Source organism: Cebidichthys violaceus, unplaced genomic scaffold (assembly GCF_023349555.1).
Source record: "Cebidichthys violaceus isolate CVI_PGR_0920_01 unplaced genomic scaffold, fCebVio1.0.p SCAF_45, whole genome shotgun sequence".
In the NCBI taxonomy this organism is placed as follows: Eukaryota; Metazoa; Chordata; class Actinopteri; order Perciformes; family Stichaeidae; genus Cebidichthys; species Cebidichthys violaceus.
The window spans coordinates 615001-636535 of record NW_027176650.1 but is presented as its reverse complement, the minus strand read 5'-3'; the positions used below and the strand labels follow the sequence as shown (position 1 = coordinate 636535).

At 44.1% G+C, this 21535-nt stretch overlaps 2 protein-coding genes across 2 annotated transcripts in view; both read left to right on the top strand.

Annotated features, from left to right (window-relative positions):
• Positions 1 to 1154: 1154 nt before the first annotated feature.
• Positions 1155 to 13687, top strand: LOC137886640 (ankyrin repeat and fibronectin type-III domain-containing protein 1-like). The gene is made up of 6 exons (XM_068729178.1): positions 1155 to 1363; positions 2794 to 2921; positions 3350 to 3580; positions 4689 to 4891; positions 7409 to 7659; positions 13646 to 13687. The coding sequence occupies exons 2-6, from the start codon at positions 2806 to 2808 to the stop codon at positions 13685 to 13687; spliced, it is 843 nt and encodes a 280-aa protein (XP_068585279.1). The 5' UTR covers positions 1155 to 1363; positions 2794 to 2805.
• ankfn1a (ankyrin repeat and fibronectin type III domain containing 1a) overlaps positions 7562 to 21535 on the top strand; it is a 54581-nt gene continuing 40607 nt past the window's right edge. The window contains exons 1-2 of the mRNA XM_068729262.1: positions 7562 to 7659; positions 13646 to 13683. The gene's annotated coding sequence lies outside the window, so the exon portion shown is untranslated. The remainder of the gene's footprint in view (positions 7660 to 13645; positions 13684 to 21535) is intronic.

The window sequence follows — 21535 nt, the reverse complement described above, 5'->3', positions numbered from 1 at the left end:
AAACATGTTTTTAAGGATTTTAAATGTTTTCAGGTTTACAGAGTTTTTAATATGTAATTAACAGTTTATAAAAAAAGAATATTCATCTCTTAATAAACTGACAACACATTTGATTTCAATGTTTTTATTAAATATGACAAACACAAGATGATCATAATAAATGATAATAAATGTATCTTTTTGTGATTATGTATTTTCACAAACATTCAACACATCTGGATAATAATAATAATAATGATGATGAAAATATTATTAATAAAAATAATGATAATGATATTAATAAAAAATATAATAGTAAAAAAATGAATAATAATAAAGAAAATAATGATAATAATAATACAAATAATATTAATAATAATAATGATGATAAAAATGATAAAATGTATAATAATGGTAAAAAATAATAATACAAATAATAATAATAAAAATAATGATACAAATAATAATAATAAAAAAGAATAATGATAATAATAATGATGATAATAATAATAATACAAATACTGAAAATAATACAAACTATAATAATAATAAAATTCCTTCAGAGAGAAGTAGAAATAGACTTGAGATCATAAATCAGATTATTTCTGTTTTTGTTCAGAATTTAATCTTCTGAACAAAAACAAGCTGCTTCCTGTCTGCAGACCTCTAAAGCTGCTCTCTAGTCAACATCAGGACCCCCTCTCCTCCCCTCCCCGTCCTTTCCTTTCCTTCAACTTTCATTTCCTCTCCTTTGCTGTCCTTTCCTTTCCTTTCATTCAACTTTTCTTTTCTTTCCTCTCCTTTCCTTTCCTTTCACTCTTTCCTTCCCTTTCTTTAGCTTTCCTTTCCTTTCCTTTCCTTCCCTTTCTTTAGCTTTCCTTCCACTTTTCTTTCCTTTCCTTTCCTTTCCTTTCACTCTTTCCTTCCCTTTTCTTTCCTTTCCTTTCCTTTCCTTTCCTTTCCTTTCCTTTCCTTTCCTTTCCTTCCCTTTCCTTTCCTTTTATTTCACCACCTTGCCCCCCCTCCTGTAGAACACTACTCTCCTACACTCCCTTCTCACGAGTCCTCGTCAGCACAGAGTGGGAGTCGTGTAGTTTGGGACCCTCCCCAGTGGCTCGTCCCGGTTAATTGATGGTTCCTCGCGCTCACACAGTGTTGAGGCTCGGCCCGGACTGGGCGTCAGTGCGGTGAGTGAACCAGTGAAACGTGAGACTGACGCTCTGTGTATTTTGGGATGTTTGACGTGCAGCAGCACAAAGACACGTTACCAGTGTGAGCAGATGTTTCTGCTGTGGGAAAACAAGCAGCAGCAGAAGAAGAAGAAGAAGAAGAAGAAGAAGAAGAAGCGACATTATTTCTGCAGAAGAAGAAGGACTCAAAGACGGTAAACTTCTTCTTCTGTGGTTTCACTCTGCAGAGACACATTTCTGACTGTTTTAAAGGACAACGTGGTTCTGAACGGTCCGTTTACTGACATGGACTTCAGCTGTGAGTTAAACTGGGCTGTGACCGGTTCTACTGGTGTGGTTTCCTCACCGGGTGTTTCCTCTTCTAATGACCGAGCAGTCACAACACGAGCCACGTGTGGTCACGTTTAATCACACCTCTCTGTGTGCTCCATTCTGACGTTATGGGTAACTAGTACAGTAACTAGTCCAGTAACTAGTCCAGTCAGTGAGCATTACTGCCTTCGAATTACTAATAAACGATTCAAATGTCAGTTATTGTTGTTCCTGAACGCCTCACGCACAGTTTAACTGCAGCAGGAGTAACGTTAAGTTAACGTTAACTAGCGTTACGTCACAGTAACGTTACTTTATAGTAACGTTTAAAGTAGAGTTAGTTATCTTACCAGCTAACAGTTAGCTAACCAATTAACAATGTTAGGAGCAAGTTACCAAATACTAACAAGCTAACTTTACATAGGCTCTGTCACCATTGTGTGGTAACAATGAAGCTAATCACAGCTAATTAGCAGGCTAATACTACTGTTAAGCTAACCAACTAGCTAATTCTATTTCCTGAATTGAGATAACAACAAGTCAATGTTAATAGCTAGCAAAACCACTTAGCAATGTAATGAATTAGTAGCTAAACCAAATACTAACTGACAATTTTACATGCTCACTAACTAACTAGCAAACTAACCAACTAACAAACAAGTTAATCCTACCAGCTAACTAGGAACTAATTAATAAGCTAATGGTACTTCCAAGAAGAGCTATTTTACTACTAACTAATTAACAAACTAATCAACAACTAACAAGTTAATGGTACGTCTAGCATCTAATAAACTGTTACGTGCTAACCACCAACTGAATAACAAGCTGTAAATTCCTGCTAATTAGCTCTGTTAACTTACTAACAAGCAGACGTTTCCAGCTAGCTTAGTTATCAATTAGCTTACACGTTATCACAAGTTAGCCGCTGGCTAACTATCAGTGAGACTTGCTAGCTGGTCCGTTAGCTGCCCCCGTTAGCTGGCCCTGTTAACTAACCCGTTAGCTTGCCCCTTAGCTGACCTGTTAGCTAACCTCGTTAGCTGACCCCATTAGCTGACCCCGTTAGCTGACCCGTCAGCTTACCCATTAGCTGACCCGTTAGCTGACTCCATTAGCTGACCCCGTTAGCAGACCCGTCAGCTGACCCCGTGACCCGTTAGCTGACCCGTTAGCTGACCCCGTTAGCTGACTCGTCAGCTGACCCTGTGACCCGTTAGCTGACCCCGTTAGCTGACCCGTTAGCTGGCCCCGTTAGCTGGCCCCGTTAGCTGGCCCCGTTAGCTGACCCATTCCCCTCTCCTGTCCTCTACAGATATGGCTGAAGATGTCCGTGGACTCTGATAACTCCTGTGTTTTGCTCTCATCGCGGGACTCCAGGACTTCCTGTGTCTTCCAAGCCGAAGACGAGAAAGATGAGCTCCCAGGAGCGGGAGAGGAGAGGTAACGGACTGAGTGAACTCGTTAGCTGTGAGTCATTGTGGTTCTGTCACCAGGTGAAAGTCCACTATTCTCTCTCTTAGCTCTGTTTTTGGTCTCCACCTCCAGTGTCTTTAGCTGCTAAATGCTCCGCTATGTCCACCAGCTGGTCTCTACCTGCGTCTGAGGTGAACTCACTGTGAAGCTCTAAAGCGAGTGGAGGTGCACCATCAGCTGGTGGATCTCTGTGTTAGGACCTCAGAGAGGAGCCTCAGTGATGGAACCTTAACTCTGTATTGCTCCTCCGCCCTGAAGCAGCCTCCCAATGAAGTGTCCTTCTATAAAACACATTGTTTTATTTCCACCTTTTTCTTTTCTCCTTTCTCTTTGTCATTGTTTCTAAAACTTCTGTTTAAATAAAGTTGTTTGATTTTGTATCTCTCCACCTGCAGCGTTCTGGAGATGCTGAGCTACTCCAAGTTCTCCAACCTGGAGACATGGCTGTGCATGCCATCCTCACTGCTGCTGCCCAGAGCCCTGGACTCCACCCGCACCACCTCCTCCTCCTCCTCTTCATCACATGCATCCAACCACTCCTCCAATTCACAGTCCTCCTCCTCCTCCTCCTCCAACTGCCGTCGCTCCTCCTGCAGCGATCCAGGAGAGACGGAGACACCGCTCAGGTCGGTTCAACGTGTTTGTTACAGCCAGCAGTAACTCATTAGATGTGTTTCACATTCATAACTTCAGCTTCACTTGTTCATTCAGTTCAGAGGACATCGTTGTGACTTCATGTCCCCTCAAACCTCCTGAAGACGTTAACCCTTTCACTCAGACAGTGTCTTCAGAGACTCCTCCTGAAACAGCTGCTCACCGGAGACGCTGAATGTCTTCTGCAGACCCACAGGAGAAGACGAAGGTTCTGATGTCTCCTTTAGACGGTGTTTAAGTAGAGACTCGGCTCCGTAACCTCCTCCTCCTCCTCCTCCTCCTCCTCCTCCTCCTCCTGCTGATGTAGAGAGAGATAAGAGCCTGCAGGGAATCGGGGGGGGGGGTGTGGTCATTATGAGTGTGAGGGCTCTTTAGGAGGAAACGATTAGGAGTCTCAACAAGGAAAGAAGGAAAGTCCTCATGAAGCCTCTTCATCAACTCAATGCAGATTGTAGTCTGATGTGAAGCTGATTCTTCTGAACCTCCTTCTAGACCTCAGCAGGGTTCTGCTCTTTGCAGGCACCTCTCGTCACCAACGTGACTGAAGCTCAGTAGATGAGCCCCAGTGAGGTTCTGATCTCCTTCTCCAGGGTGGAGAAGTGTGAGGACCACGTGAGACGGATTCTCAGGATCTTAAATCCTGCAGCAGGTCTGAAGGGATCTGGAGGGTCATTAGATCTGTCATGGTCTTACCATGGAGAAGAAGACGTGTGACTAACAGTTCACAGACTGAAGAGACTAAAAGACGCTTCTCATGTTCTAAACCGGAGCTTCTCCTCATGTGTTCACCAATACCCAGCTGAACAGACCTGGTCCTCTTCAGTCCTGTGTGATTATGTTTCCTGTTCAAGTCCTCAAAACCTGTTTTTATTTTTCATACTCTTAAAACTAAACCAGTAAAATTGTTTCGTAACGCCGGTCTCAGATGTGGACTTGGACTCAGCTGATGGACCAGGTCTTGAGGAGGAAGAGGAGGGTCAGAGGGTCCTGAGGAGCTACGTGGTCTTAGAGGACAGGTATCGGGACCACCGGATGTACACGGAGACATTAAAAGTGTCTTCTGCTCTTTGATCTCTGCAGGTCGTTGGAGAGCGACTCCCCCTTCCTCCCCCCTTCTCTGGGGGAGGAGATGCTGCTCCTCCCCCTCCTCTCCTCCACCCCCGCTGCAGCGGGAGACTCCTCCCCCTTCCCCCCCCCCGCCGCCACCACCGGGGTCGGGGTCGGCGTCAGGAAGCGGCGGCGGCTCGCTGCCAGTCCTGGAGGACTCCACTGGACCTCTACAGGTAAGAGCGGACAAAATAACAGAAACACCTCTCAATCACAGCCAGGGTGGACAAAATAACAGAAACACCTCTCAATCACAGCCAGGGTGGACAAAATAACAGAAACACCTCTCAATCACAGCCAGGGTGGACAAAATAACAGAAACACCTCTCAATCACAGCCAGGGTGGACAAAATAACAGAAACACCTCTCAATCACTAACCAGGGTGGACAAAATAACAGAAACATCTCAATCACTAACCAGGGTGGACAAAATAACAGAAACATCTCAATCACTAACCAGGGTGGACAAAATAACAGAAACACCTCTCACATTGTGGTTCAACAGCAACACAAAGTAGAAAAAGTGACCGTTATGGAAAGAAACTCAGCAAACATCTGGAGTGAGACGTCCTTGTCTCTGTCTCTTTGTCTCCAGATTTTAGATCTTCTTGTGTTGCTGCTCAAGAGAAGCTCTTTATTTACATGTCAGAATAGTAAAGACGTGCAGATTATTTTCTGAATTAATTGTCTTTTATTCTCAGACAATAATCAAAAGGAACCGATCAGAGTACTGGTCAGAGTACTGGTCAGAGTACTGGTCAGAGTACTGGTCAGAGTACTGATCAGAGGACTGGTGTTGATAACAGTGGCTGAGTGGATTTGTACCACTCAAACGTCCTCCCTTTGTCCTCTGGTCCTTTGGTTTATAGTTCTGGGGACCAAACACAGGTTCTTTAAAGCTAAGGTTCCTGTTGTGTAGGGTCTTCTGCTGGGTGAGGAGACACAGACGTGTAGATTAACATCAAAGCTCAGAGGATCCAAACATGAAGTGTGGACGTGTTTGTCCCGGGCTTCAGCTTCCTGTTCTGTAGCTCCACCCTTGTGGAGAATGATAACGAGCTTCCTGTAGGACAGATTAGGCTCCTGGTCTAACGAGGCTCTGCTCTGGTTTGGTCACAGACGACACTTGTCCATGAAAACATTTGGTTATTATTTTATTTTAGTATTTATACATTCTGTCAGTTCAACATCTCATGACAGAAACACGATGTCAGAGCTTTCATGTGACCTCTGGACTCCTTCTTCTGGTCCACATGTGGTCTCAGAGCTTTAAAGTCCTTTGTGTTACAACAGAGGGACCAGAGGGACCAGAGGGACCAGGTTTAGTGGATGTGCTGCTCTCGTCTCTGTGGTTTGTTTGATGACGTCTTCTCTTTGAGTCTGGATGTTTGTCTCATGTTGTCCACCAGAGGGAGACGTTACTCTACTGGTTTAAGAAGAAGAAGAGAGTCAGTCCTGACGATCTGAAAAAGATCATGAAACCAGAACAGACAGAGACAGACAGACAGACAGACCAAGAGAGAGACAGAGAGAGAGAGACACAGAGAGAGAGACACCGAGAGAGAGAGAGAGAGACACCGAGAGAGAGAGAGAGAGAGAGAGGTTAGATATACCTCTGTCTGTCTCTCTGTCTCTGTCTGATGTGAGTCTTTCTGATGGACCGTCCTCTCGTCCTGCTGTCAGTCTATCAGGTGAAGTTGAATGATTAGATTATGAAACATGTGTTTGATACTGAGGAAGAGGAGCGTTTGAGCGAAACATGTTCAGCCTGGAATATTACATCTACATAGAAACATCAGAGAATTCATCAAACGTTTCTTTTAGTTTGGACAAGAAGAAGTAAATAAATGATCGTAATCATGTTTGAATCAGAGTAAGAAGAACAAAATAAAAACCCACAACATCTTGACACCGTATGAACCTTCACACTCAAACATGTAAGTCTCTGAGGGTTCTGCTCTTTGACTCCTTGTTAATTCTCACCATTAAGTTTGGGAATGTGTCCTTTCAAAATAAAAGCTCAGAGTAGCTGCAGTATAAACACGTCCAGGGAGCCGAGCCTCCTCCTGCAGTTTTAATGCAGCCTGACACCTGATCTCACACACACACACACACACACACACACACACACACACACACACACACAGTGAGGGAATGGAAACATGAAACCAGCAGGAGCAGTTGGAGGTTCTGTGTTATGACAGACATCCCTCCAGTCGTCCGTCTCTCTGACCTGCTTTCATCTAAACTTAAACTGAAACGAGAGTTTAACCTTTTAATTCATTATTTATGATTCAAAGACGGCGAGAGAAGAATGTCAACGGGAAAAAAATAAAGAGCATTTTGGATAAAAAAGTGTGTGTGTATGTATGTATGTATGTATGTATGTATGTGTATATATATGTATATATATATATATATATATATATGTATATATATATATATATATATGTATATGTATATGTATATGTATATATATATATATATATATATATATATATATATATATATATATATATAGTATATAAGATACGAACACATTTATAACCACATGTTTCAAACTGGAGAAAGTCTGCTCACTATCAGTAAGGTGTGTGTGTGTGTGTGTGTGTGTGTGTGTGTGTGTGTGTGTGTGTGTGTGTGTGTGTGTGGTGTACAGTAACAGCAGGGGGTCTCTGGTTTCTCTTGTCCAGGTTCGGTGCAACGCGACTTCTGGTCACCTGATCTGTCTCCGGTGTCGGGGGGGAACCCGACAGCAGGAGGGGGGAGGAGCCTCCCCCTCGCCGAGGGAGGCGGGGCGGCGTGGGCCGGCGACCGGGGGGGCGTCCTGAGGGAGACGGTGTCGGTCGACGACCGTCTGCTGCAGCCGGCGGGTCGAGAGCAGCCTCACCTGAGACTGCTGAGTCGACTGGAGAGAGGCCGGAAGAAGATCCACAACCTCCACGTGAGTCATTCTCCACCTCCTTTCAGTTCTCTGTCAATATAGAGGGTTTGTGTTCGATAGACGCCTGAACTAAACGACAATGAGAGGACTCTGTGTCCAAACATCACCCTTAAAAACATTAAAAGCCTTTCAGCGGCTCAGAAGCATCGACTGTATGTTAGCATTAGCATTAGCATGTAGGCCACCGGCAATCGCCATCTCGGTTGTAGGTTGCCTCCATCTTGGTTTTTGCTCATTAGCGTTTTGGTTTTGGCCTTTGCCATTTTTTTGTCCGTCTCCATCTTGGTTTGTGTCTGTCATCATATTATTATTTGCTCTTTATGGTCTGTTTGACTCTAAATGGACTACTAAATGAACATCATGCTGTATTGAAGTCGCCCCCCGATGGACACTAGAGAGAATGCAGCTTTAAGACTCGTCATCTTGCTTCCTGTTTGGGAGGCAGGTTCTACTGGATCTGGATCTGGTTCTGGTTTTTCCTCAGCTGTGAATCATGTGACTCACGCTGAGCATGTTGGTGAAACGCATCGTTTCTGTAATCAGTCACAGCTGTGATCAGGATCAGTACAGTACTGGATCCAGACTGTGAGTCGGATCACAGACCTGATCAGGACCCTTGATCCTCATCATCATCCAGAGAGTCCACTGAAACACATGAGGGACAAGACCCACTGTTAATTCATTCAATCCTCTTCATGTCAACAAAGAAGCTGAGGACACATTATGAGAGGAGAGGAGGAGGAGGTGGAGAGGAGGTTCTGTGTTGTCTCTCTCTTTCTGCTCCATCGTCTCAGTAAATATCAGATTTCCAGGCAACAGAAGCAGCCAAGAGACAGAAACACGCTGCTGTTTGTCCTTCATCAGGACCTCCATGGAAAAATACTCTCTTTTCCTCCTCCTCCTCCACCTCCTCCTCCTCCTCCTCCTCTCCTCATCTCCTCCCTATACCTCCTCTCACAAACAGCTAGGAGACAAAAACATTCCTCTGTCTTTGTCCTTCATCAGCATCACCATGGAAAAATACTCTCTCCTCCTCCTCCTCATCTCCACCTCCTCTTCTCCTTACTATATTAAGTTCATATAGTATATGTACAGTATGTGTGTATGTATATATACATAGGTGTATATATGATTCTGGTCTGGTTTCATGTCTGAACCTGGTCTGGTCCAGACCTTGTGTTTTTAGGAATATTTGGTTCACATCTGGATGAAGTTTATTAAGCTCCACTTTATGAACATTAATAATATTAATTAATATTTAGTGAATCAGTTTACGCTGAATGTCTTGATCACACACACACACACACACACACACACACACACACACACACACACACACACACACACACACACACACACACACACACACACACACACACACTACTCCAGCCAATCAGCCAGCTGAGAGGTCGTTCTCTGACATTAAAGGGCCGGCGTCGTCTCATCAGACGTCTTGACATTCACAGAAATATCATCAGAGAGAAAGAGGAAGTGACACGGAGTCTGTTCATCTTCAGGTCAGCGTGTCTCTCTTTGATGTCCTGATAATCCACATGGACACACACACACTGTTATACAGCACATTTCATACTTCACAAAGGACTTAATGTGAATATTAGTAGACTAAAACTTAAGGTAGAAACAAATCAAAGAGATTTTAATTGACAGTAAATTATTGACAATTCACTGAAACAAATCTCCTTTGAACGTTTTGTAGTTATAATAGATTTAATTAAGTTAAACCAGTGTTTTTATCCTTAAACTAAAATATCTTAACATCACACTGACCCTCAAATATCACTGTATCATATTACAGGAATGAAACCAACATTACATTAACTCAAGATAAAACATTTTAACATCTCTCTGTGTGATGCGTTCAGTGTCCACTTCAAGCGTCAGTAAACGTGAGCTGAGTGTTCATGATGTTAACTCACTGGAGCTGAGTGTTCATGATGTTAACTCACTGGAGCTGAGTGTTCATGATGTTAGCTCACTGGAGCTGAGTGTTCATGATGTTAGCTCACTGGAAGCGGAGTGTTCATGATGTTAGCTCACTGGGAGCTGAGTGTTCATGATGTTAGCTCACTGGGAGCTGAGTGTTGGTGATGTTAGCTCACTGGAGCTGAGTGTTGGTGATGTTAGCTCACTGGGAGCTGAGTGTTGGTGATGTTAGCTCACTGGAGCTGAGTGTTGGTGATGGTAGCTCACTGGAGCTGAGTGTTCATGATGTTAGCTCACTGGAGCTGAGTGTTGGTGATGTTAGCTCACTGGGAGCTGAGTGTTCATGATGTTAGCTCACTGGAGCTGAGTGTTGGTGATGTTAGCTCACTGGGAGCTGAGTGTTCATGATGTTAGCTCACTGGGAGCTGAGTGTTGGTGATGTTAGCTCACTGGAGCTGAGTGTTGGTGATGTTAGCTCACTGGAGCTGAGTGTTGGTGATGTTAGCTCACTGGAGCTGAGTGTTGGTGATGTTAGCTCACTGGAGCTGAGTGTTGGTGATGTTAGCTCACTGGAGCTGAGTGTTGGTGATGGTAGCTCACTGGAGCTGAGTGTTGGTGATGTTAGCTCACTGGGAGCTGAGTGTTCATGATGTTAGCTCACTGGAGCTGAGTGTTCATGATGTTAGCTCACTGGAGCTGAGTGTTGGTGATGTTAGCTCACTGGGAGCTGAGTGTTGGTGATAACTCACTGGAGCTGAGTGTTCATGATGTTAGCTCACTGGGAGCTGAGTGTTGGTGTTGTTAGCTCACTGGAGCTGAGTGTTCATGATGTTAGCTCACTGGAGCTGAGTGTTCGTGATGTTAGCTCACTGGAGCTGAGTGTTGGTGATGTTAGCTCACTGGAGCTGAGTGTTCGTGATGTTAGCTCACTGGAGCTGAGTGTTGGTGATGTTAACTCACTGGGAGCTGAGTGTTGGTGATGTTAGCTCACTGGAGCTGAGTGTTGGTGATGTTAGCTCACTGGGAGCTGAGTGTTGGTGATGTTAGCTCACTGGGAGCTGAGTGTTGGTGATGTTAGCTCACTGGGAGCTGAGTGTTGGTGATGTTAGCTCACTGGGAGCTGAGTGTTGGTGATGTTAACTCACTGGGAGCTGAGTGTTGGTGATGTTAGCTCACTGGAGCTGAGTGTTGGTGATGTTAGCTCACTGGGAGCTGAGTGTTCATGATGTTAGCTCACTGGAGCTGAGTGTTGGTGATGTTAGCTCACTGGGAGCTGAGTGTTCATGATGTTAGCTCACTGGAGCTGAGTGTTGGTGATGTTAGCTCACTGGGAGCTGAGTGTTCATGATGTTAGCTCACTGGAGCTGAGTGTTGGTGATGTTAGCTCACTGGGAGCTGAGTGTTCATGATGTTAGCTCACTGGAGCTGAGTGTTGGTGATGTTAGCTCACTGGGAGCTGAGTGTTCATGATGTTAGCTCACTGGAGCTGAGTGTTCATGATGTTAGCTCACTGGAGCTGAGTGTTGGTGATGTTAGCTCACTGGGAGCTGAGTGTTCATGATGTTAGCTCACTGGAGCTGAGTGTTGGTGATGTTAGCTCACTGGGAGCTGAGTGTTCATGATGTTAGCTCACTGGAGCTGAGTGTTGGTGATGTTAGCTCACTGGGAGCTGAGTGTTCATGATGTTAGCTCACTGGAGCTGAGTGTTGGTGATGTTAGCTCACTGGGAGCTGAGTGTTCATGATGTTAGCTCACTGGAGCTGAGTGTTGGTGATGTTAGCTCACTGGAGCTGAGTGTTGGTGATGTTAGCTCACTGGGAGCTGAGTGTTCATGATGTTAGCTCACTGGAGCTGAGTGTTCATGATGTTAGCTCACTGGAGCTGAGTGTTCATGATGTTAGCTCACTGGAGCTGAGTGTTGGTGATGTTAGCTCACTGGGAGCTGAGTGTTCATGATGTTAGCTCACTGGAGCTGAGTGTTGGTGATGTTAGCTCACTGGGAGCTGAGTGTTCATGATGTTAGCTCACTGGAGCTGAGTGTTGGTGATGTTAGCTCACTGGGAGCTGAGTGTTCATGATGTTAGCTCACTGGAGCTGAGTGTTGGTGATGTTAGCTCACTGGAGCTGAGTGTTGGTCAGCTGTGGGTATTGAACACATTAGTCACTGCTCTCTGAGTGGGTTTGTTCCTCGTTGTGTAATGAAGCTGCTTCGCTGGCGGCGGCCGACAGTCAACAGATTTCTCCCTGTAAGGTTGAGTGATCGGGAGATCAGGGGATGGCGGAGGGGTGAAAGCATCCTTCTGCACCAGAGAACCATCACCGTGTGAATTTGGTTCTTTCATTAAGTTCAAGAGAAGCCCGACGACGTGAAGAAAGTAGTCTGCAGAGATGTTGTAAAGCAGAAGAATGGACATAGTTATGAGGGGGGGGACCTCTGAGACCTCAATGAGCAGACATCAGTCTTCACTTCCTCCCCGTCTTCAGTTGTCAAGGCGACAGAATATTCCCCCCACGCTGTCCAAACCCTGCTGTCCCTCCATCGACTCAATCCCAGAATCCTTCACTCAAGAACAGCCATCAGACACATCGCTGGTTCCTTCATCTTCCTCCTCCTCCCACACACTCTTCATCTTCACCCAGCAGGTTTTATTCACTGCAGCTTTAACCTCACTCATATTGAGTGTCTCTCCATGGGGAACACGCCACTTCATTCTTCCACTATCTTACATATTGTTGATTTTATAAAGATGTTTTTACATCCAGTCGTTCTGTTTCTGTGTTTTGCCTGAAGACATTTCCATGTAAACGCTTTATTATTTTAAAGACGTTTTCATCGTGTGAAATAAGCCAAGAAATGATGCTTTCATTATTTCATTACCCACGTTGTGAAGCTGACAGATGACACTACCATCATCAACCAGACACAAACAATAAAACTTCATATAGAGAAGAACCTGCTGCTCAACGTCAGTAAAACCAAGGAGTTGATTGTTGACTTTAGAAAAAAGGAGGTGAAGACACACACACACACACACACACACACACACACACACACACACACACACACACACACACACCGGTCTTCTTCAATGGATTTGAGAAGGAGCAAGTCAACAGCTTTAAATTCCTGAGAATCAGCATCACAAACAAGCTGACGTGGTCCTCACACATCTCCATCCTGGAGACGAAAAACATCATAAACGTCTGTATTTCTGAAGGAAACTTTATAAGTTCTTGTTAACTTTTACAGAGTAGCAACAAAATTACATTACCTTACAGTCATTTAGCAGACGCTTTTATCCAAAGCGACTTACAATAAGTGCATCAACATTGGTAATTAAAAGAACTACTAGTCACCAGAAGTCATAAGTACATTTCCTTTTCCAAGCAAGCATCTAATTACAAACAAACATGAGACGTTCAGGGTCCAGGAGAGCTCTACATCGGTGGATTAAAACCATCAGAACATCACTGGTGCTCATCTACTGAGCTTCAGTCATATTGGTGACAAGAGGCGCCTGCAAAGAGCTGAAAGGAGATTAAAACTAGAGACTAGAATCTGTATTCAGTTGTGCAACCCTGTTGTACAATGACAATAAAATAACCTTGTATCTCCTCAGCAACCTTTTGACAATACGAGGATAAAAATAAACATGAAGTGGATGTTTTTTCAACGGATCAGAAAACTATTGATTCGGATCAAATCACGGGTTTGAGTCACATTTTTCTTTATTTTCCGCTGATTGTCAATGATTCAAATGTGCCGATACAGTTTAGTTTTGTTAAAGCAGCTTGTTTTAAATCTATATGTCGTCAGCGCTGTTTTCCAGTGTGAATGGACGAACACCTGCCTGCATCTCTAATGTCTGATTTTGTCCGTTTCCCTCCTTCTGAACACTGATTGTGTGGATGACAGATGTGTATTTTTGGTGCCACATTAATGTGTTTTTCACCAGAGGAACAGCAGTGGTGTGATATGTGTTTAGTGCTGCATGATGCTGCATAGAAAGTGATGATTTCCTTCCTCTGTGTTTCCTCTCAGAGTCTGGGAACCACCAGCAGATACGACACCAGGAAGAAGTAAGTCTTTCTTTTACTATCACCATCATCAGTTGGTTTCTCTGGTTCTTCGTCTTCATCGTCTGAAGTCAAGTGTTTTCTGAAATATTTCCAATAAGTCTTGATTTAATAAAACAGGAGGTAAAGACCTCTCCTGTATATTGTCTGAGGGGAAAAGGTTTCTGAGAGAACCAGATCACATCAGAGTGCTTATTGTTTTCCATCTTCACTCGGTGGAATCAAATATAAAGCAAATGTTTTCAGCTGAAGAAAGAAAACTGCAGTTTTTTCAACGGTGAACCGTCGGATCGGTTTGAAGCTCCACCTGTTTGAGCTTCTGGACCAGCAGACAGCAGCTTTTCAGCTTCACTGTTACTCTATGAAGAAGAGGGAGGAAGTCGTCTCTAAACGTCAACAAAAACTTATGTTTCACTGATGATTCTCAGGTTTCATAAGAAATAATCACAGACTGATTATAAGAAGTGGACGTAGTCGTCGTGAGGTCACCCATTAGTTCAGGGACTGATGTTTTGAATAGGGATGCACCGATCCACGTTTTTCACTTCCGATACCGATACAGATATCTGAGGTTTAGTATCGGCCGATACCGATCTGATACCGATCTAATAGAGAAAAACAGTGCTGAATCGATTTAAAAAAAAATAAAATTCTGACCGCACGCTGTGACAGAAGTCCCTCGTTGACAACCAGCTGCATTGTATGTGCAACGCAGCCGACGCTACGCGCCCCCAGGTTGTCCATCGCTTTTCTCATGTTGCTGGCGTTGTCCCTCAGAATCACGTGGATTTTGCTCAACGGAATTTGCCACTTGTCAAACATTTCCTTCAGGCTAGCTGCTATCGCTTCGCTGGTGTGCGACCCACGAAAGTTTGTTGCATTTAACATTGCACTGTGTGGCACAAAAGTTTCATCCAGCCAGTGTGCTGTTAAACTTAAAAGTGACACAGGGGAAACGTAGGAGCTCCAGATGTCTGTTGTGAAACTTATCGATTTGACATCTTTTATCTCCTTCAATATGTGTTTGCACACTTTACCGTGCAGTTCAGGTAGCGCCGTCTCCGACAAATATTTTCGGCTTATCATGTCGTAGCGTGGTTCCAGGTGGTTAAGTTGGTTGTGTTATAGCTTGAAGTTTTAGTGCCACCCCTTGGAACCATCGCTGCGCACGTATTGCAGGTAGCTGTCTAATGTGTTGGCTGAGGTAGTGTGAAAAAGTTCCAGATGGCTGATCCTTTCGCTCGCTCCATTTTGAAAACAATCTATGCGGCCAGTTCGCTAGCGCATGACGTTACGCAGAGCACAACGCATATAATTGGACTGAATAGATTTGCCTTTATGGATCGGTCACATTGTCACCGATACCCGATCTAGAATTTTTTCCTATATCGGGACCGATACAGATATTGATATCGGATCGGTGCATCTCTAGTTTTGAAGCCTTTAGTTCGGTGATTTTGCCGTCGCCATCTTGTTTTTTTGCAACCAGTGAACAGGAACTGACCATATCTGAACTGAGGAGGAGTGACGTAGAGACGGCGTATACGTCTGTGGTAGAGACCTGTCAATCAGCGTGTAGCCCCGCCCCTAAAGCATCCCCTGCTTTATGGTCTGTTTGACTCTAAATGGAGCATAATGTACTAAATGAACATCATGCTGTATTGAAGAAGACTTGAAACTAGAGATTGTGGGAGTTACCCACAATTCATAGCAATGTGACGTTAGAACACGGGTACACAAAGAGGACGACATTGAGAAATATTGAATCTACACAGAAATATACAAACACATGAAATCAGAGACTTTATTCATCAAACACTTTTAGTTTGGACAAAAAGAAGTAAATAAATTATTGTAATCATGTCTCATCTTGTGAGTCTGAAGACATTTGAATCAGAGAAAAAAGAACAAAATAAAACCCACAATTGTCCAAAACATGTTGTGATGTTGTCATGGTAACGTGATATGTCATTAATATTTACACCGTATGAAACCTTCAGTCTCTCTCACTGAGACTTGAACCCTCTGGACCTTCCTCTGGACCTTCCTCTGCTCCTTCCTCTGGACCGTCCTCTGCTCCTTCCTCTGGACCGTCCTCTGCTCCTTCCTCTGCTCCTTCCTCTGGACCTTCCTCTGCTCCTTCCTCTGGACCGTCCTCTGCTCCTTCCTCTGGACCGTCCTCTGGACCTTCCTCTGAACCTTCCTCTGCTCCTTCCTCTGCTCCTTCCTCTGGACCTTCCTCTGCTCCTTCCTCTGCTCCTTCCTCTGCTCCTTCCTCTGCTCCTTCCTCTGGACCTTCCTCTGCTCCTTCCTCTGGACCGTCCTCTGCTCCTTCCTCTGGACCGTCCTCTGGACCTTCCTCTGAACCTTCCTCTGCTCCTTCCTCTGCTCCTTCCTCTGGACCTTCCTCTGCTCCTTCCTCTGCTCCTTCCTCTGGACCTTCCTCTGCTCCTTCCTCTGCTCCTTCCTCTGCTCCTTCCTCTGGACCTTCCTCTGCTCCTTCCTCTGGACCGTCCTCTGCTCCTTCCTCTGCTCCTTCCTCTGGACCTTCCTCTGCTCCTTCCTCTGGACCTTCCTCTGCTCCTTCCTCTGCTCCTTCCTCTGGACCTTCCTCTGCTCCTTCCTCTGGACCTTCCTCTGCTCCTTCCTCTGCTCCTTTCTCTGCTCCTTCCTCTGGACCGTCCTCTGGACCCTCCTCTGCTCCTTCCTCTGGACATTCCTCTGCTCCTTCCCCTGCTCCTGCCTCTGGACCTTCCTCTGCTCCTTCCTCTGGACCTTCCTCTGCTCCTTCCCCTGCTCCTTCCTCTGGACCTTCCTCTGCTCCTTCCCCTGGACCTTCCTCTGCTCCTTCCCCTGGACCTTCCTCTGCTCCTTCCTCTGGACCGTCCTTTGGACCTTCCTCTGCTCCTTCCTCTGCTCCTTCCTCTGGACCTTCCTCTGCTCCTTCCTCTGGACCTTCCTCTGCTCCTTCCTCTGCTCCTTCCTCTGCTCCTTCCTCTGGACCTTCCTCTGCTCCTTCCTCTGAACCGTCCTCTGCTCCTTCCTCTGGACCTTCCTCTGCTCCTTCCTCTGGACCTTCCTCTGCTCCTTCCTCTGAACCTTCCTCTGGACCTTCCTCTGCTCCTTCCTCTGCTCCTTCCTCTGACCTTCCTCTACTCCTTCCTCTGGACCTTCCTCTGCTCCTTCCTCTGCTCCTTCCTCTGGACCTTCCTCTGACCTTCCTCTGCTCCTTCCTCTGGACCTTCCTCTGCTCCTTCCTCTGCTCCTTCCTCTGGACCGTCCTCTGGACCTTCCTCTGCTCCTTCCTTTGCTCCTTCCTCTGGACCTTCCTCTGCTCCTTCCTCTGGACCTTCCTCTAGACCTTCCTCTGCTCCTTCCTCTGGACCTTCCTCTGCTCCTTCCTCTGCTCCTTCCTCTGGACTTTCCTCTGCTCCTTCCTCTGCTCCTTCCTCTGAACCTTCCTCTGCTCCTTCCTCTGGACCGTCCTCTGCTCCTTCCTCTGGACCGTCCTCTGGACCGTCCTCTGGACCTTCCTCTGGACCGTCCTCTGCTCCTTCCTCTGGACCGTCCTCTGGACCTCTTCACACTGATCCTGGATCATTTCAGCTCTTTACCGACTGAATGGTTTCTCGTGGTCACGACTTCTTTAGAGGAAGAGAAGAAAAGAAGTTAAAAATATCTTTTATTCAACTATATTTCAATTATAAATACTTTCATATTTTCCACTTCAGTAGAACCTTCTCTTTTCATCCCTGAGTGAACAACACAACCTGAGTCTTTCATGATATCGTCGTCATATCTCCTTCAGAACATAATCGTCTCGAGCAGAATAATGAACGTCGCGCTGTGAAAATCTTAAATGAACAGAATAATAGAAAATAAAACTAAAAGCACGATGACGACGTGTTGTTGCTCTCATTATAGTGTGACCGACCCTCAGCCAATCAGCTCGCTGTGCTGAACGCCGTCTGGATGAAACTCGTTCTGCTGAACATTGGTTCCACATTACAGACGTCAAACGTCCTCACAAAGATACAAGAACAACCGTGTGTGTGTGTGTGTGTGTGTGTGTGTGTGTGTGTGTGTGTGTGTGTGTGTGTGTGTGTGTGTGTGTGTGTGTGTGTGTGTGTGTGTGTGTGGAATCAATAACCCGCCTCCATCGGCTGTTCATCACTCAATAACAAAGCTCAGATCAATAGTTTATATATATATATACATATACACACATATATATATGTGTATATATATATATGTGTATATGTGTATATATGTATATATATACACATATATATATATATGTATATATATATATATATATATATATATATATATATATATATATATATATATATGTATATATATGTATATATATATATATATATATATATATGTATATATATATATATGTATATATATGTATATATATATATATATATATATATGTATATATATATATATATGTATATATGTGTATATATAAACAGTATATATGTACTTATATGTATATTTTTTAACTGGTAGTAGCATGAAGTAGTTTCGTGTTTCTTTCTTCGTTCTCTGATATTTATTTTTTTTTCAGCTTTGCCACAAAAACAAAAGACATTAAAATAATTGAAAATGTTTTATTGTGAAGCTCAAACTGTGAGAGAGACGTGATGCTGAGGTTTCATGATTCAGTGTTCAGAGACTGACGATGTGGAATAATAGAGAGAGTTGTGACAGGAAGAGCTGACAGGATCACTTTGTGCAAAATACCACACAACAACACAACAACAACAACAACAACAACAATAACAACAACACGATTTACAGATGGCTGCTTCAGAACATTCAGCAACATCCACGTCTTTATTAATGCTCCATAATCCCACGTATCTGCAGATCTGTGAACGCACCATGCAGAACAATAAGTGTTCCACTGAGAGAACACACATCACACACACTCAGTAACACAACACAACACAACACACACCACACCACACACACACACAGCATATCAGACTTGACTTTATGGGATTTATTGAAGGGGAATTGTTGGAGTGTACAGACGAAGGTACCACTTTGCATCAACTGTTGTATGACACGCGCACTCACACACACACACACACACACACACACACACATTGAGGGGCCCAAGGTAGCCATTAAGAATAATGGCCTCTGGCTTTGTGTTGCCATGGCGATTGAAAGAGGAGAGAACGGCGGGTTCAGAGGAGCTGATGAAGAGACTCCAGCTCTGAGTCCTCAGAGGACTCTTCTATGATTTCATCCTTTAAAACAGATTCTTCTTCTTCTGTTGTTTCCCTCGTCGTCCTGTTTGAGTAGAGAGAGAGAGTTCACTTCTTTTATTCTCTTTAACCACGAGAGTCTGTTTCTACATGAAAAGAGAGAAGCACAACTTCACTTCTAGAATACAAACACAGCTTTATATCACAGGTATTCATGAGAGTTAGTAACTTCTGTCAGTCGGGTGTTGAGATTTAACTTAAGAAGTATTTAACGGCACAAAGACGTATATCACAGTGTCATCAGCGTACTCAATGATTTGACCCAAACTACTGGTATAAAAGATGAACTACGGCTTTAACCACATCGCGTGATGTGAGAGTGTTAACTTACAATAGTTTATATTTGACACGTTGTTGGAGAACATCTGGTAACATCTGCCGACCTTTTCTACTAAAGAAGAGCACAGAGATGAAATGTTGGACGAGTCGTTCGTTAGCGTCACATCGTCAGGATCTCAAAGTAACACCAGCTTATTGATTTACAACAGAACTTATGTTCACTCTCATGATCTTGGCGACGGTCTCTGAGCGTCTTCGTAGTTTCCTCCTGAATTCAAAGTGAAGAGACACACACACACACACACACACACACACACACACACACACACACACAGGTAACAGAGTTTAAAGTGGTGGTTGGATGTGAGACGGGGGGGCGTCCTCGCTCTATCAGGTGTGTTATTCAGAACCAGCAGGTTTGATTGTGTGTGTGTGTGTGTGAAGACCTTAGACAACCTGTAACACACACACACACACACACACACACACACACACACACACACACACACACACACACACACACACACACACACACACACACACACACACAGAAACAATAAGTGTAGCACTCAGGAGCTTCAGTCGTGACTGGTAGTTTTCTGAGTCATCGGCTCATGAGACGGATCTTCATCTCTCTCTTTGAGTCCTCCCACTCTCTCTGCAGCCCCCCGCCCCGTCTTTACATGCCCCTCCCCCTTCTGTCTCGTCTCTTCTGAAGCCGGTGGCGTCGTTTTGTTCAGTAACTTGATCACAACGAGTCGTCGTCTTTTCATTTCTGAAGACTGAAGAGATCGAGTCGTCATGTTTGAAAGTGATGATGATGAAAACATAAAGTCATAGTTTGTCAGATCTTATTCTCAAAGACTTTTACATCAAATGTTTATTCAGTGAAATTGACTCATTTTTATTACAGATTATTATCCATAAAAATCTCATTCTGTTCTTTTTAATAATAGTTAATGTAGACACTCCAAGATGTGTTACGTGTCAAAGTTAACGACACAAAGTACACAGTCGAGTGTTAACTGAATGGAAGTTAATAAAGTCAACGTGTTTGATTTCCTCCGTCTGCTCTGATGACTCACAGGTTAATAAGGATCCGATCATCACGTCTCTAAACCAACGACCTCACACTCACAACTATGACACTACATCAGAACCAAATCATTTAGAACCTTAAAGAAAGTTTCATTGAATTAAAAACGTTTCATTAAAGTTGATCAACCTGTTTGCAGACATTGAACTGTTCACCTGTCCTCAATGTGAGTAAAAGACTGAAACAATCATTCAATGAGCTGATCCCGTACGTCTGGTTCCACTCCTTCAACGTTTAAAGATGAATAAACGTTTGTGTTCTGAGGAAGACGGTTTCCTGTTGAGAGCGTTTAAAGACTTTCAGACTTGTTTCTGAATTAATTTGTCTCTTTAAGATCCATTAATACATTCAACCTTTAAGTTCCCATGAATAAAAACGCTCAAAAAGAGATTATAATCCATCTGAGAAGCTGCTCCGTTTCTGACCTGCCATGCATTCTGGGACGACAGCGTCCACAAACGCGACTCAACAAACGGGAGTCATTGTTCTTCTCTGACTCGTGTTTGTGACGCTGACTCATCCTGCCGGGGTTCACGACTCTCTGACTTTGAGGTGTTCTCTTCATGTCACACTTCTCCTTCGTCCGGTAGTTTAAACGTCTCTCAGTCTGTCTGACTGAAGAACGATCGGTTTGCTTCTTCAGACTAGAGTTCTTTATTGTTCAGGAGAACAGGAAGTTCTTTGATCCGTCCACGTTAAGAAGTCTTTGTTTTTAGTCTCTAAGGTTTAAACTCGGTGTGAGGTGAGAGTGACGTCATCACGGCCGTCGTACACAAAGACTACTAATCGCGGGATCGTTTGTGTTTCTTCGCGTTGCTCGAGCTCAACATGTCGGAGAAGAATGGGGGCTTTACTTTCAGTCATGGCTGAAATATCCTCTAGTGTTGCTCTGTACTTGTTGTGGGAGTCAAAGATACCTCGGAAAACTAAACACCACCATGTCTGGTTCATGACATCATCTGGAGGTGTATTCACTGTATCTAGTGTCTGCTGGTTCACTACAGCTGTATGAAGCCAAAACACACTTTAGCTCTGATTTAATCACAATAAACAGAAAAATTATGCTGAAATAACTACACAATGATACAGATTTGTATAAAGTCTGAATTCATGTGTTATTAGTTCTCTCCTCAAGACGAGTAAACTGATTTTAAAATACTTGTTTTCTGAATGGAGTCTGGTTCTATCAGTG

Excerpts from the sequence above, each read along its gene's own strand:
- LOC137886640 (XM_068729178.1), top strand. The coding sequence starts at position 2,806 with ATGTCCGTGGACTCTGATAACTCCTGTGTTTTGCTCTCATCGCGGGAC. Across the intron at positions 4,892-7,408 it reads ACTCCACTGGACCTCTACAG|GTTCGGTGCAACGCGACTTC; the intron begins GTAAGAGCGGAC and ends TCTCTTGTCCAG. Across the intron at positions 7,660-13,645 it reads AGAAGATCCACAACCTCCAC|AGTCTGGGAACCACCAGCAG; the intron begins GTGAGTCATTCT and ends GTTTCCTCTCAG.